At 44.3% G+C, this 14,125-nt stretch overlaps 1 protein-coding gene across 5 annotated transcripts in view; it reads left to right on the forward strand.

Moving 5' to 3' along the window:
* The first annotated feature begins 3,035 nt into the window (after window positions 1–3,035).
* Window positions 3,036–14,125, forward strand: part of EOGT (EGF domain specific O-linked N-acetylglucosamine transferase) — a 36,754-nt gene continuing 25,664 nt past the window's right edge. The window contains exons 1-8 of one of the 5 annotated variants that reach the window (XM_064593850.1): window positions 3,549–3,811; window positions 3,990–4,212; window positions 4,859–4,911; window positions 6,679–6,902; window positions 8,195–8,295; window positions 9,150–9,258; window positions 12,036–12,130; window positions 12,482–12,586. In XM_064593850.1, the coding sequence (XP_064449920.1) occupies window positions 6,693–6,902; window positions 8,195–8,295; window positions 9,150–9,258; window positions 12,036–12,130; window positions 12,482–12,586 (620 nt within the window). In that variant the 5' untranslated portion in view covers window positions 3,549–3,811; window positions 3,990–4,212; window positions 4,859–4,911; window positions 6,679–6,692. Of the gene's footprint in view, window positions 3,193–3,547; window positions 3,812–3,989; window positions 4,213–4,858; window positions 4,912–6,678; window positions 6,903–8,194; window positions 8,296–9,149; window positions 9,259–12,035; window positions 12,131–12,481; window positions 12,587–14,125 lie in introns of those variants that run through there. The other 4 variants (XM_064593851.1, XM_064593842.1, XM_054504640.2 and 1 more) reach the window with 4 other exon arrangements.

Raw genomic sequence — 14,125 nt, forward strand, 5'->3', positions numbered from 1 at the left:
CAAGTAACTGAAAGCAACTTAGAGCAATCTTAAAGGGAAAAGAGAAAATTATTCTAATCATGAAGGTGTATCTCATGGAACTCAAGTGAGGGGAATCCTACAGGTGAGAATGGGACCTGGACCCAGGGGCTAAAATGTCGGGACTCAGGCCGTCCCCTCTGTGTCTCTTGCATTCTCACTCTTCTTTTTTTTTTTTTTCAAAGATTTTATCTATTTGACAGCGAGATATAGCGAGAGAGGGAACACAAGCAAGGGGAGTGGGAGAGGGAGAAGCAGGCCTCCCGCGGAGTAGGGAGCCCGATGTGGGGCTCGATCCCAGGACCCTGGGATCATGACCTGAGCCGAAGGCAGACGCCTAACCACCGAGCCACCCAGGCGCCCCTACAGTTACATTTATTGATGCTTTAAATTATCTTATCTTTGGCCAGAGGAAGCCTTTTCAGATTGGTTCCTGAGTCCTTTTGATATGGCCCTCATAATCTTTGATTGCTTCCCTGCCTCCTCATGTAAGATTTTTCAGCTTCTTCTTGTACATTACCTGCCCCATATTTAAGATGATCCATTTTTCTATGGAACCCATGTTCCTTTTAATGGGAAATGTTTGCAGATCATAGTCTGGGCAAACAGGTGCATCTTGCTACAGGGTTGGTTGTTTCTAGGCCTTTTCAATGGATGATGGAGGAGAGATCTGTTTTTAACAATATGTTAATTTACATTATTACCTCCAAATTCATAACTACGGGATTTTTATATAACCTCATGAGGCTTACATCTATACCACATGCCAAAAAATTCAGCTTCAAAGATACCATCTTAATTACTCCTATTTGGTGTATCCCAACCAATATTCCCACTAACAGTTTGGTTCCTGAAAACAGTTTGTGATTTTTTAAATTCTTTTAGTCCTGAGGGTACATCCACCAGGATGTGCTAATTATGTTTCAAAGTCACTTGGGATGGTTCCTTCGTTGCGATATATGCTACAACTGGATGGCATTTAAATTTAGTTTCATTTTACTTTCAATTTTTAAGGATTACCTTTTAAAATTTTTGTCTTATAATGTAAAATATTTACATGATTCTAAAGCCACTTCTATATAACGTACATCCAGAGAAGTTATCTTTTGTCCCTATACTCATATTCCCTCCTTCCCCCATAGGTAATCATTTTAAATGTTATTCTACTTGTAAAATAACAAATATATATATATCCCCTTTCCTAGATGAATAATAGCATATTACACATCCTTTGCCCACTCAATAACAAACCCTGAAGTGTATAGAGATATTTCTCAGTTCTTTTTTTTTTTTTTTACATATGCATAGTTCTACATTGTGTGGATATACCACAGTTTATTCAATCAATCTCCTAGTAATGGACATTTGAGTTTATTTTAATGTCAGTTTGGAGAAACTTTGAATTTTAAGATTGGTATTTTGGGTGGAAATTCTATGTTGCAAATGGCTGCTGCAGTATGTTAGAACTGGATCTGATGTTCTTAAAGCTCTGTCATGTTTCCTCTTAGCCTGAACGACCACAATTTAATATTTAGCCATTTAAAATAGTACCACCTGTATGTCACACCAATTTAATTGGTTCGTTGTCCTTGCAATGAGACTAACCTCTTTTTAGAAACTTTTCTCATGTATTAGGTTTAAAATACATAAATACAAATATATTCAGTGACAAAAATCTATTTTAAATGAGTGCAATTCATTTTGAATCAACTAACAGGAAAGCTACATTTCCTGTACATGACAAAAATAGGATGGTGACAAGTAAGCTGAGAAAGCACTTTTAAAATTACTGCCCTTATTGGTATGGGGTGGGCAAAGTATATGACATAATAGAGCAGTAGTTCCCTTAGACACAGTCTATTACATGAAGAGTAAATGAGTTAATACTGTAAAGTGCTTTAGAATTATGCCTGCAGGCGCCTGGGTGGCTCAGTCCTTAAGTGTCTGCCTTCCACTCAGGTCACGATCCCAGGGTCCTGGTCGGGCTCCCTGCTCAGCGGGAAGCCTGCTTCTCCCTCTCCCACTCCCCCTGCTTGTGTTCCCTCTCTCACTGTCTCTCTCTCTGTCAAAACATAAAAATAAAATCTTTAGAATTATGCCTGGGACATGTCAAATACTACATGTGTCTTTGCAGTATTATTTGAAAAAAAAAAATCCAGATAACATTCCTTATCTAGCAGATTACTAATGGAACTTGTAACACTTCTCTTAACAGCATCTTAAACAAAATATTTAAAAAGCATTTAAGCCTTCGGAAGCAAACTTGTTTCTTTATATCATATTAATAGTGGTGACTCTATGTGTCTGCGCGTAAGTTTATCTTGATGTTATCAACCTTCCTTTAATCAGTTCAAGTTGAATCCGTAATGATCAACTCTACTATGCTCTTCAGTAGATAGCATACTAGAACCAAGGGTGTCAGGACCGAAGACAGTCAGTGTAGGAGACGGGCGTTCAAATAACTATGATAAAATAATATAATTACAAAGGAATTCAAATAATTATAATACAACGATAAAACTTAACGCAAAGCAGCATTTGAACTTGTCGAGTTTCCGGGAAGTACGGAGAGGGGCCAGGACCCTGCTGTATAATGTACGAGGACCCCAGAGAATCCCCACCACCAGTACGTGCTGCCCACTTGGTCCGCGCCCTACATCGGGAAGTTAGGGCGGCAACTTCTGTCCTGATTAAGAAAACAGTAAGCAGCCGCGCCAGTGCGACGCAGTCAGAACGGAGATGAGAAGGAGAGTCAGGTGTCCTAGAGTCCTCTAAGCGCCTTACCTCCTTCCCCCCAGGGGGCCAGGCCAGCCTGGTGACCCCGCTTCCCTCTCCGGCTCGGCTCAGGCGCCGGCTCACAGGCTCCCGCACTGCGCGCCCGCGGGCGAGCGCGACCAGGAACAGACGGAGCCCCCGCCCGTCTCTGCCGCCCCGCGTCCGGCCGTGCGCGCCGAGCCCCGGCTCCCGCCCCTGCCCCCGGCCGCCCCTCGGCGGGGCTCGGGCCCGCCTCCCGGCGCAGGCCGCCTCGCACACCCGGCGGCTCCCTGGCGCCCCCTGGCCCTGCTCCCGCGCCCGAGGTTTCCGGTGAGCCGCAGCAGCCGGTTATGACGACTCCGTGCTCCCGAGCAGCGGCTGTCTCCTCCTCCTCCGCAGCCCTGGCTCCCCCGGCTCCAGGTGGGACTCGCTCGGCGACCCGCGGAGTCCTCACCCGCCGCCCTGCCGCCGCGGCCCGGCTGCGCGCGCCTCTCCCGCCGGGGCTCCCCGCGCGCCTTCCCCGCGGGCTGCAGCCTCTCTGCGGACTCCGCCCGCGCCTTCCCCCGCCTGCGGGCGGGGGAGGCGGGCGCTCGCCCCTTCACGGCGCGTGCAGCGGCGCGCGCGGGGCTCCCGGGAGCCCGCCGACCACTGCGAAGGATGCCCTTCTCCGCCCCCCGCGCCGCGTGGGTCGGTGTGCCAGACCTGGGCGAAGCCGCTCCCCGGGTCCTTCCCAGGCCCCGGGGACTGGGTGGAGGTGGGGGGGGGGAGCGTAGTGCAGGGTGGCGGGCGACGTGCGGGGACCCGGCGACCCCGAGGCAGCCCCGCCGGCGCCTGGGGTGAAGAACCCGAGCGCGGCGGGGTGGCTGCGGAAGCGCTGTGGCCGCCGCCCCCGCCCGCCCCGCTTCCCGGGCTGACGTTCCGGCACGCAGCTGGTGCACCTCCCCTCGGCATCTCAGGCAGCCAAGCCCTTTCTGACCCCCTGCCTCTACCGCCCGTGAGACCCGTGGCCCCAGTGCGGGCGAGCCGTTTAGGAGTCCGTGTGAGTCTCAGACGCGTTCAGCTTTTCATCTGTCCACTGTCTTCTTGAAACTTCCCGAGCTCTGTCACGGAGCACCAACCCATCTCACCCACTGTGGTCCCTGTCCGCCTCAGGCTCTCTCGTCTCTCATCATCTTTCAGGCTCTTCCTTTTTTTTTTTTCCCTCCTCCACCTTTTAGGCCCGAGGAAATCCGGTGAAGGAATACAGAAGAGGAAGGCGCCGGTTGCTTTGTACTGAAGGAAAAGTAGCGCGGCGCTCCAGCTTCCATCTGCTGGAGAAGTGCACCCACCCATCCTTGGGGGGCCTTGCAAGAGGACTGCGCGCCAGACCGGCTTTCTGCCAGGCCCCGGGGCTGCGCTTTCCATGCTGGAGCAGCCACCCCTTCTAGCTTATGCAAGTAGGTACGTGCCCTTTGAGCCGAGACTTCAGATTTTTCCCATGACTTAAGTCTGACTCCTTCTCCGTGGATCAGTGGGTTTAGTTTTAGCCAGAGCTCAGTCAAGGACAGTGGACTTGAAGAACTGAAGGTCAGGACTTAGTTATAACATGACTTCATTACTGGAAAGAATGAATCAGAAAAATAGGCCATCCTGCCTGTTGAATGGTCAGGGTGGAGTAAGTAGTAAATAGGAAAGCTCAAGTAGCAGTATGATTCAGTGAGTAGGATTAATAGGATGAGAACCAGGAACATTGTTTCCTCTAGGAATGTTTTACCCGCAGAGTGTCCCTTTGGCCTGTACCGGTTGATGCCTGTATAAAGTGGACCATATCCTTCTGCGTACCATTAGAATCTAGTTTAAGTGACAGTGTTGAGAGTGGTACCTATAATTTTGCTTTTCGCAGTCTAGTGTTCACTAAGGAAAGGAAAGCACACTATGAGTCAGGCCTTTTGCTTACACAATGTCTCGCTAAGTGCCAGGCCTTGTGCTTAGAGGTTAGCTCATTAATTTTTTTTCTCTCTTCATATTTCCTTTAATCCAAAATATCACCTGAATGATAAAGTCTACTTTGGCATCCTTTTAAGGTAATATGTTTCATTTCTGACAGATTTCTGATCTCTGAAGCATCACAACAGCTGCATGGTTCTGATAATTAAAGAGGTAAATAATTCCATTAGAAGTACACTGTTACTATTAATATGTATTTTTAACTTTTCTAAAATCACTGTTGGATGAAAGTCCTAACTAAAAGTATTAATTCAGATCACCTTTCCAACAGGTAACAATATGCTCTTCAGAGCCACGAAAGAGAGAAGCGACTATATTTACCACTCCAGAGGGGAAAAAGATCCCTTTTCAGTGTCCACACTCTTTATTATGAAGCCTTGGCCTTGGGACTTTAGGCTGGACTCACATAGCAGTTTGTTTCTAAAGGCCCCATCTTCGTTAGGCATAGTCAGTGAAGGCTGATTCTGAAAGCTGGTTTTTCCAACATGCTCCAGTGACTGTAGATCTCACTGGGGAGTAGCTCATGTGTAATACGGTCCTATCATTTGGTGGGAAGAGCATCGTTTTTTTTTTTCATAGAGCAAAATATTTCACTAAAGTTAAGCAAGAATGGCACAATTATTGTCTGGGTTACATAGAATTCTAGTCCATGAGATTTAATCCTTATGGGGTGAGTTAGACATGCAGTAAGGTCCATGATGGTTATTGTCTCTTTTCACATTGCTAAGGCAAGATGGGGATAGATTAATGGCACAGTTTCCGAGTTTTCGGAGTTGTAGTTACTATTATCATAGATTGTTATTACACCCACTAGAAGGTGAGCTTCACAAGGGTAAAGAGTTTTGGACTGCATGTTCATTGCTGCATCCTAGGTACTTGGCATATAGAACGAACCCATATAGGATTGTGATTATTAGGGTTTGTTTGTTTGTTTGTTTTTTAGTAGGCTCATGGAGCCCAACTGGGGGCTTGAACTCATGACCCCGAGATCAAGACCTGAGCTGAAATCAAGATTCAGACGCTTAACTGACTGAGCCCCCCCAGGCGCCCCATGATTATTAGTTTTTATTCAGCAGATACATATATGCTCAGAGCTATTGCACTTTCTTTTCTTCTCTCTCCCTGGCATGATTTCCCTGCTCCTCATCATTCAGGTCTCAGCTCAAATAGTATTTAGCAACCTCTTCCTTACCCCACCATTCCACGTGGCTTTAAACATTTACTCCATGAATGCTTGTATAGCATTTAATGTGCCAGGTACGTCTAAATATTTTACCAGTATTTAAGTCACAATAGCCCTATGACAAAGGTTTATTATTATTTCCATTTTACAGATAGAAAAGCTGGAGCACAGTGAGGTTAAATAGCTCAAGATCAACAAGCTAGGAAACTGTAGCTGGATTTCAAACCCAGGTGGTCTAGCTTCTGAGTTCATGTTCTGAACCACCATGTTATATTGCCTATCATATTATCTACTTTATTTCTGGCATCAGTAATATGTGACTGGGGTCACATCAAGGCCTTTGCCCCATTTTTATAAATAGAGTTTTATTAGAACACAACCACCCCCATTCTTTAGGATAGGCTGTGGCTCTTTTCATGGCAAAAGTACTGTTGCGTAGTTCCCGCTGAGATTGTATGGCCTCCCGAAACAAAAATATTCACTACCTGGCTCTTGACTGAGAAAGTTTGAGAAAGGTTATAAGCTCTGTCAGAACAAGGGCCTGGTTTTGTTCACCCCCTGTGTACCTAGCTCCTAATGCAGGGCCTGGAGCAGAGCAGGTGCACAATAAATATTCGTTGAACAAAGGAGCGTTATTCAGTGATGTAACAAGGTTCCGTGTCATTATACTGAGCCCTCGATCCCTTTGACTTTTAAAGGATATGTCTTAACAAAAACCTTTTCAATATGATCTCTAGGTTTGGAGGTTGCTATGTTAAAGCTGCTTGTCCTTGGAGTATTGCTTCATGGTGTTTCACTGAGTTGCCAAGATGAGGCTTCTCCCAAGGCTGATGGCATTCCAGGCGAACCTCTGTTTAACTATGCCAGTATCCGCTTGCCCAAGGAGCACATTCCCTTCTTTTTGCACAATAACAGGCATATCGCCACGGTCTGTAAGAAAGACTCACATTGTCCTTATAAGGTAGGTATTCATTTTTCTTCTCTTATTTATTTATTTATTTTTAAAGATTTTATTTATTTATTTGACAGAGAGAGACACAGGGAGAGAGGGAACACAAGCAGGGGGAGTGGGAGAGGGAGAAGCAGGCTTCCCGCCGAGCAGGGTGTGGGGCTCGACCCTGGGATCATGACCTGAGCTTAACGACTGAGCCACCCAGGCGCCCCTCTCTTATTTATTTTTAAAAGGATTTGGTTCTGCTTTATCACCTGATCTTGAAGGTAGCATTCTGTAAGGTAGCTGTCAGACTTTGTTTGCATTTCGTCTAGTGCTTCTAAATGCCTAAACTTTGCTTAAGATTATATCCCATTCACAAGAGTGGGATTTAAAATCTGAATCGCAACTAAAATTTAAAATCTCAATCACTCATAAAATAAATTGTCAGTCAATACTGTTTGTATATTCCGTAAACAAAAGGAATTAGATTTTATCTAGACAAGAATGTATAATTAAAAGTCACTAGAGAATTTCACACCTCTTTTTTTCTTTAATCGCCCTTCAGAGGGTCACTTAGCATTTAATTTCAGTAATAACACCTCCGCCCCTGTCTGCACATAATTATGACTGTTACTATGGCCATCCTTCTGTTTTAGAGTTGTTGGAAAGGCCTCCAATTGGAGCCCATTAAGATGTCTCAGGAGGTCTCAGAGATCAAAGCTGGGCCTTGTGAGAAACTTCCTTTCCTATGGTGCTGGCTCAGGAAGCATATGGAGAAGCAGACCTGGGAATCAGACCAGTGTTGCTCCTGGGCCTTGCAGAAGAGCGGCCTCGGCCAACAGCTGCTGCTGTGTCCAGTCTTGTGGCATTTCTTACTGATTTCTTCTTGATTAATGAGTAAAGACGCTAATCCGTTTAATTTTGCTGTGATTCTTTTGGTCATAGAAATTTCATTTTATGTGACTCTTTAGGGATTGATTTTAGAATCACTTTGCTCACTGAGAAAGGCAGCTTCATTAAGCTCCTTCAGGAAATTCCAGTTCAAGTGTTCTTTGGTAGTGTAGGGAAAGGCTGTGCTTTTGGTTGGGGCCCAGACGTGGTGGTGGGGGAGTGATGATTAAGGATCATTGTGGTTGAGAACTTGGAGACTGTTACTCTTAGGATTTATTCTAATTCCTTTTATTATATGAATATGTATTATAAGATGTGAAAGTGAAAGTTCTATGAAAATTTGTTTTCTTCATGGGAGAATCTGAAGAGTCCTCTCTAAATGTCAGAAGGAGGGAGACCAGTGTAAACGTACACGTTTTATGTTCTAGAAACACTTAGAGAATCTAAAATACTGCTGGGGTTATGAGAAATCCTGCAAACCAGAGTTCAGATTTGGTTACCCCGTCTGCACCTATGTCGACATGGGATGGTAAGCTTCTAGACGGAATCCTCCTCCCCTTTAAATCATCTTTCTTTGTACTGTATGCTGATGGTCCACCACCCACCTGGATTCTTTTGGTTTTAGATAGTAATTCCTTTAGATATTAATTTGCTTACACAGTCATGGATTCAAGTTGACTTACCTCCCCACCCTCCTGCCGCCATGTACAGGAATATCAGTTCTTTCCTCTGCCAGAGAGAGAAAGCAGTATGGATCACCAGAAAGTTTTTCCCTCCAACAAACACTAAAAAGATAACTCGATGGTTTCCTCTTGATTCCGGAGGGGAGTGTGAAGTATAATTAGTATTTCTAGTACAAGACATGCAAGGTTAGTGGAGTAAAGAAAATATGGTAATTAGTAGCTCGTTTTCTCTCATTTTCTTCAGTTCCAGATGACCCTAACTTCATACATTTTTGTTGTATATTCTTAGTATAAGAAAGAAAGAAAATCTGTGAATAACTTATTTTGGTATCTCCTTGTAGCAAGGGAGTTGCAGGAAGATTGTGATGGTTAAAAAACTTAATGACAGACTTCTGGCAATTTAACCTTTAGAAAGGAAACTCAAGGCTCAGAAAAGGCAAAAGAGAAAAATCATGGAATCTTTTTTTTTTTGAAAGATTTTATTTATTTGACAGAGAGAGACACAGGGAGAGAGGGAACATAAGCAAGGGGAGTGGGAGAGGGAGAAGCAGGCTTCCCGCTGAGCAGAGAGCCCGATGTGGGGCTCCATCACAGGACTCTGGGATCATGACCTGAGCTGAAGGCAGACGCTTAATGACTGAGCCACCCAGGTGCCCCCCCCCCCTCTTTTTTTTAATGGAATCTTTTTGACTGCAAATAGGACAGATACCCTTGAATCCGCCCAGGACATATTCTGGAAACAAGCTGACTTTGGATATGCGGGAGAGCGTCTGGAGGAACTGCATGTGCTCTGCCAGCCTAAGGAAATGGTGAGTGTTTCTTTTCAGATACTCCTAGTGTTTAGATTGTCCTGTAAAAACAAGATAGATGGCTCCAGGAGAGGGATCCTTACTCACGTGTTTATTGGCTGTGACTTTTATTTAACTTCCTAGAACAAGTCATTCTGTTTCCTTTGGAAGCCCTGTCGTCATTTTCACACATATATCAGATGGTCCTATTTTGAGGCAGTTAAAATATTACTAGGTTTAGAATTTCCCCGCCCCCAGCATTATGCTAAAGAAGATAAGTTGATAAACTGCATCTTTCTGAATTCCCTCACAAGGAGTTCGGGACAGAGGATACATGCCCCCCCGCCCCCCGCCAGACCGCTCTATGTTTGTTTAGGACTTTACAGTTTGCAAAAAGCTTTTCTCTATGTTAGCTAGCCCTGCAGCAAGATAGACAGGGTAGGTATTAACTGATGCTACTTGACCACAGAGGAAAACAGGGTCCTCTGAAAGGTGAAGTGACTTCTCCAGGAGCACACAGCTCCTAGGTAGACTCGTCCATCTAGAATTGGGATACAGATCTTCTATGTGCTTTCAACCATAGTGCATTGTGCTCAGTGGGTCAGCCAAGCACATTGCCAAGAGCCAGTTTTGGGTAGTCAGGAGAAAAGCAGGCTCCCTCCATACTGTAGGGTTCAAAACCTGATTCTTAGAGCACTCAACCTTTCCATGTTTCAGTGTCTTTTCCTTTCAAGCTATGCCCATGTCATAGCTTGTGGTTGGGAAGAAATGAGCTTATAAAAATGCTCATTCTGCTTATAAAAATGCTCAGTGCGGGGCGCCTGGGTGGCTCAGTTATTAAGCGCGTCTGCCTTCGGCTCAGATCATGATCCCAGGGTCCTGGGATCTAGCCCCACGTCGGGCTCCCTGCTCAGCGGGAGGCCTGCTTCTCCCTCTCCCACTCTCCCCCTGCTTGTGTTCCCTCTCTCGCTGTCTCTCTCTTTGTGTCAAATAAATAAATAAAATCTTAAAAAAAAAAACGTGCTCAGTGCGGGACTGGGCTCCCAGCAAAGGGCTCAGTGTTAGTTTTTAAAGGTCCATGGGGGTGTGAGCACTTACTCTTAAGGTCTCGTATCTGTCAGTGTTCTTGAACATCTCAGGGGTCTTTATTATCTCCAGGCAATCTAGAAAATTAAAAACAATTTTTTTTCTTAATTCACTTTCATTAAGAAACTGAATATATGCTCTATAGCGCTTTTTAAAAAGTATTTTTACTTATTTTATTTTTGCGAGAGAGAGAGAGAGAGAGAAAGAGAGAGAATGAGGGGGAGGGCAGAGAGAGAAGCAGGCTCCCCACTGAGCAGGGAACCTGATGCCAGCCTGGATCCCAGGACCCTGTGATCATGACCTGAGGCAGATACTTAACCGACTGAGCCACCAGGCGCCCACTCTATAGTGCTTTTGGAGATATCATGTAATAGAACTTGAAGCAATTGTGGGGAGATGGATGAACCCCAAAGGAGGGAGGCCGGGCTTTAGCCACACTGCTGCTGGGTACCCTTAACATACACTCTTTTGTGTGTGTCGCATAGTCTGGCTGGAGTCCACCTGTTGATGTGGAAGGGGCAAGGGGAGAGCCACAACCCCACCCCACACACCTCGTCCAAGGCAGTATGTAGAATCTTCCCTGGCCAAGATCTACCTTAATAGATTTTGTGCAAGGGCGCCTGGGTGGCTCAGTTGGTTAAGCGACTGCCTTCGGCTCAGGTCATGATCCTGGAGTCCCAGGATCGAGTCCCGCATCGAGTCCCGCATCGGGCTCCCTGCTCGGCGGGGAGTCTGCTTCTCCCTCTGACCCTCCTCCCTCTCGTGCTCTCTGTCTCTCATTCTCTCTCGCAAATAAATAAATAAAATCTTAAAAAAAAAAAAATAGATTTTGTGCAATCAGAGCCTGATCCCTTACCAACTACTGATTCCAAAACCCCATATGGGTTAAGGTGAAGGCCTTGTGTTCATTGGGAATTATGGGAAAACAATAAAATGGCATTTAAATCTATAAATAAAATCCAGAGTGGATAAAAGTTTTTGAAACCATTCCTATTTCTGAACAAACCAGACTGGAAAAAAGAGAAGCGGGCTCTGGTAGTTGACTCTTAAGCTCTTTTATTTCAGTGGTTTAAAAAACATTGCCCTCTTACTGCTGTTGAGACAGGGACTCCCAGAAGCTTTATGGTTTGTAGAAAGCATGTCTTATTAAAATTAGCAAAGTGCCCTTCCAGCCTTCGTTTTAATGTCTCTTAACGTGTGCATTCATTCTTCTTTGTTTCATTTGGCTTGGCTTTGAAAAATGCTTTTTCCGCATAGCTACGGGGTTATTGATGGCTCTGAGTGCTTTTTTTTTTTTTTTTTTTTTTTTAAAGAGGACTGAACTGAACCACACATAAAGCCGTAAAGTTTGAGATGATATAAATAGAACATTTGGGAGTTCTTTGTAGTAACCTGAAAGTATTCATGTGCACTGGCAAAATTAGCCTTCACCAGAGTCTGCTGGGGAGGGGAAAAATCCATCTGCAGAAGCAGCTTTTCAGAAGCTATTCTCCTGATGAATCACTGAACTCTACCTCTGAAACTAATAATACACTGTATGTTAATTAATTGAATTTAAATAAAAATGTTTTAAAAAAGAAGCTGTTCTCCTCATATTGTGTGTTTTCAACCTGAAGGTGCACATGCTGTGAACTTGTCTGGCAAGTCTGAGAATGTCCTCAAAATGTTAGTACCTGGAGTTAATTTTTTCTTTTTTCCCAAACTCAATTCAGCATGACTCAAGCCTGGTGTGTTCCCGTTATCTTCAGTACTGCAGAGCATCCAATCTCTATCTTGATTTAAGAAACATCAAGAGAAACCATGACAGGTACGGAAGTGGTTGATGTTAAAACCTAATGGAGATTCTGAAATATTTCCAGGTCCAGGGATATGCCTTGGGTTTGCTTCATAATAATATGGCGATGAGGTTGGGAAATGGGTGGAGCATGGAAGACGTAGTCAGGCCACAGGTTAATCATTGAAAAGCTGGATTATGGGTCCATCGGGTTTCTGTCCCACTCTGCTACTTTTGTGTATATTTGAAACATTCTCTTATAATAGAGTGAAATTCTACCAACACACTGATTTTGGAAAGTGGTAAACCACCTTAGTTACATCCCATGTGCTTATGTAGTGGTAAAATTTTTCAAACTCAGCTTAAGTTTTGGTCATCCACCAGATTTAAGGAGGATTTTCTCCAGAGTGGTGAAATCGGAGGATACTGCACACTGGACACTCGGACATTAATGTCTCAAGGTCAGCGCAAAAGCCCTCTGCAGTCTTGGTAAGATTATTTTTTTAAAAATATGTTTCTAAAATATTTGCTTTTGTTTCTGGCACATTGGAAGGGACTTTCGAATGGGAAGTGTTACTTCATTTGTGGAGAATTTGGCATGAGCTTCGAGGGAGTGATGGCTACAGAGTGAATCTATCAGTTGTATTTGGATTAAACATATGTTTATAAAATATGAGGAAGTATGATATAGGATTTACTGATTGCTAATGAAAGAAAAAAATCTGTTCAAAAATGAATTTTTATTAACTCCTTGTAACTGTACATGTGTTTGAGAAACACATGTTTAAAAGGGATAGACATTTAGGGGTGCCTGGGTGGCTCAGTCGGTTAAGCGTCTGCCTTCGGCTCAGGTCATGACCTCAGGGTCCTGGGATCCAGCCTCGCGTTGGGATCCAGCCTCGCGCTGGGCTCCAACCAGCACCCCAGGCTTCTCTTCAAAGTTGTAAACCCTACCCTGACTTTCAACACCTCTGATCAGCTTTTTGAACTTTATATAAATTGGAGAACACATTTTGATTTAAAACATTTTTTTTTTTTTTTTAAGATTTTATTTATTTGACAGAGAGAGACAGCGAGAGCAGGAACACAAGCAGGGGGAGTGAGAGAGGGAGAAGCAGGCTCCCCGCCGAGCAGGGAGCCCGATGCAGGGCTTGATCCCAGGAACCTGGGATCATGACCTGAGCTGAAGGCGGACGCCCAACCATCCGAGCCACCCAGGCGCCCTTAAAACATTTTTAATAATAAATTAGCTCTGTGGTCTGATTTGTTATCTCTAGAAATTAGGAAATTAGGGTACTTTAAAAAACTTTTTATTTAAAAATAATTTTAGGCTTACAGAAGTTTAAAAATAATATAAAGAGTTCCCCTTGTACCTTTCCCCCAGCTTCCTCTAATGATGACAGCTTACGGAACCATAGCACAATGGTCAAAACCAGGAAATTGACATTGGTACAATATTATTAACTAAACACATTTGAATTTTCCCAGTGTTTATATGCACTCTTTTCTATTTTTTTTTTATCTTGGATACATAGTTCTATGAAATTTATATCACATGTCCACATGCATGAACTACTACCACAATCAGAATACAGAACTGTTCTGTCATCCCAAAGAAACTCTCATGCTGCCCCTTTATTCGAAGCTGAGCACTCAATTCCAACCTGTATGTCAGGTTTTCCACACACCACCAGGCGATTCTCCAACAGCTAGATGTCTTACAGTTTAACTCAATTCTGACACCGTCTACCTGGAAACAGCATCAGATCCCACAGGTTAAGGACTCAGTCCCAGAATTTAGACCCCAGTTGCAAGCCTAGGTGATCACCTGGGCTTCTGACCAATCTGCTGTAGATTGGGTTAGATTCATTTGCTAGAGCGGCTCAAATAACTTTGAGATGCATTTTACTTATGAGTCTACCAGTTATATTATTATATCATAGAATATTGTATTATAGAAGGATACAGCTCAGGAACAGCCAGATGGAAGAGATGCCTAGCACAAGGTTCAGGAAAGGGGTGCAGAGC

The sequence above is a fragment of the Mirounga angustirostris genome, unplaced genomic scaffold (genome assembly GCF_029215605.1).
Source record: "Mirounga angustirostris isolate CCGP_5_RB_7025 unplaced genomic scaffold, mMirAng1.0.hap1 SCAF_1, whole genome shotgun sequence".
Taxonomy (NCBI): Eukaryota; Metazoa; Chordata; class Mammalia; order Carnivora; family Phocidae; genus Mirounga; species Mirounga angustirostris.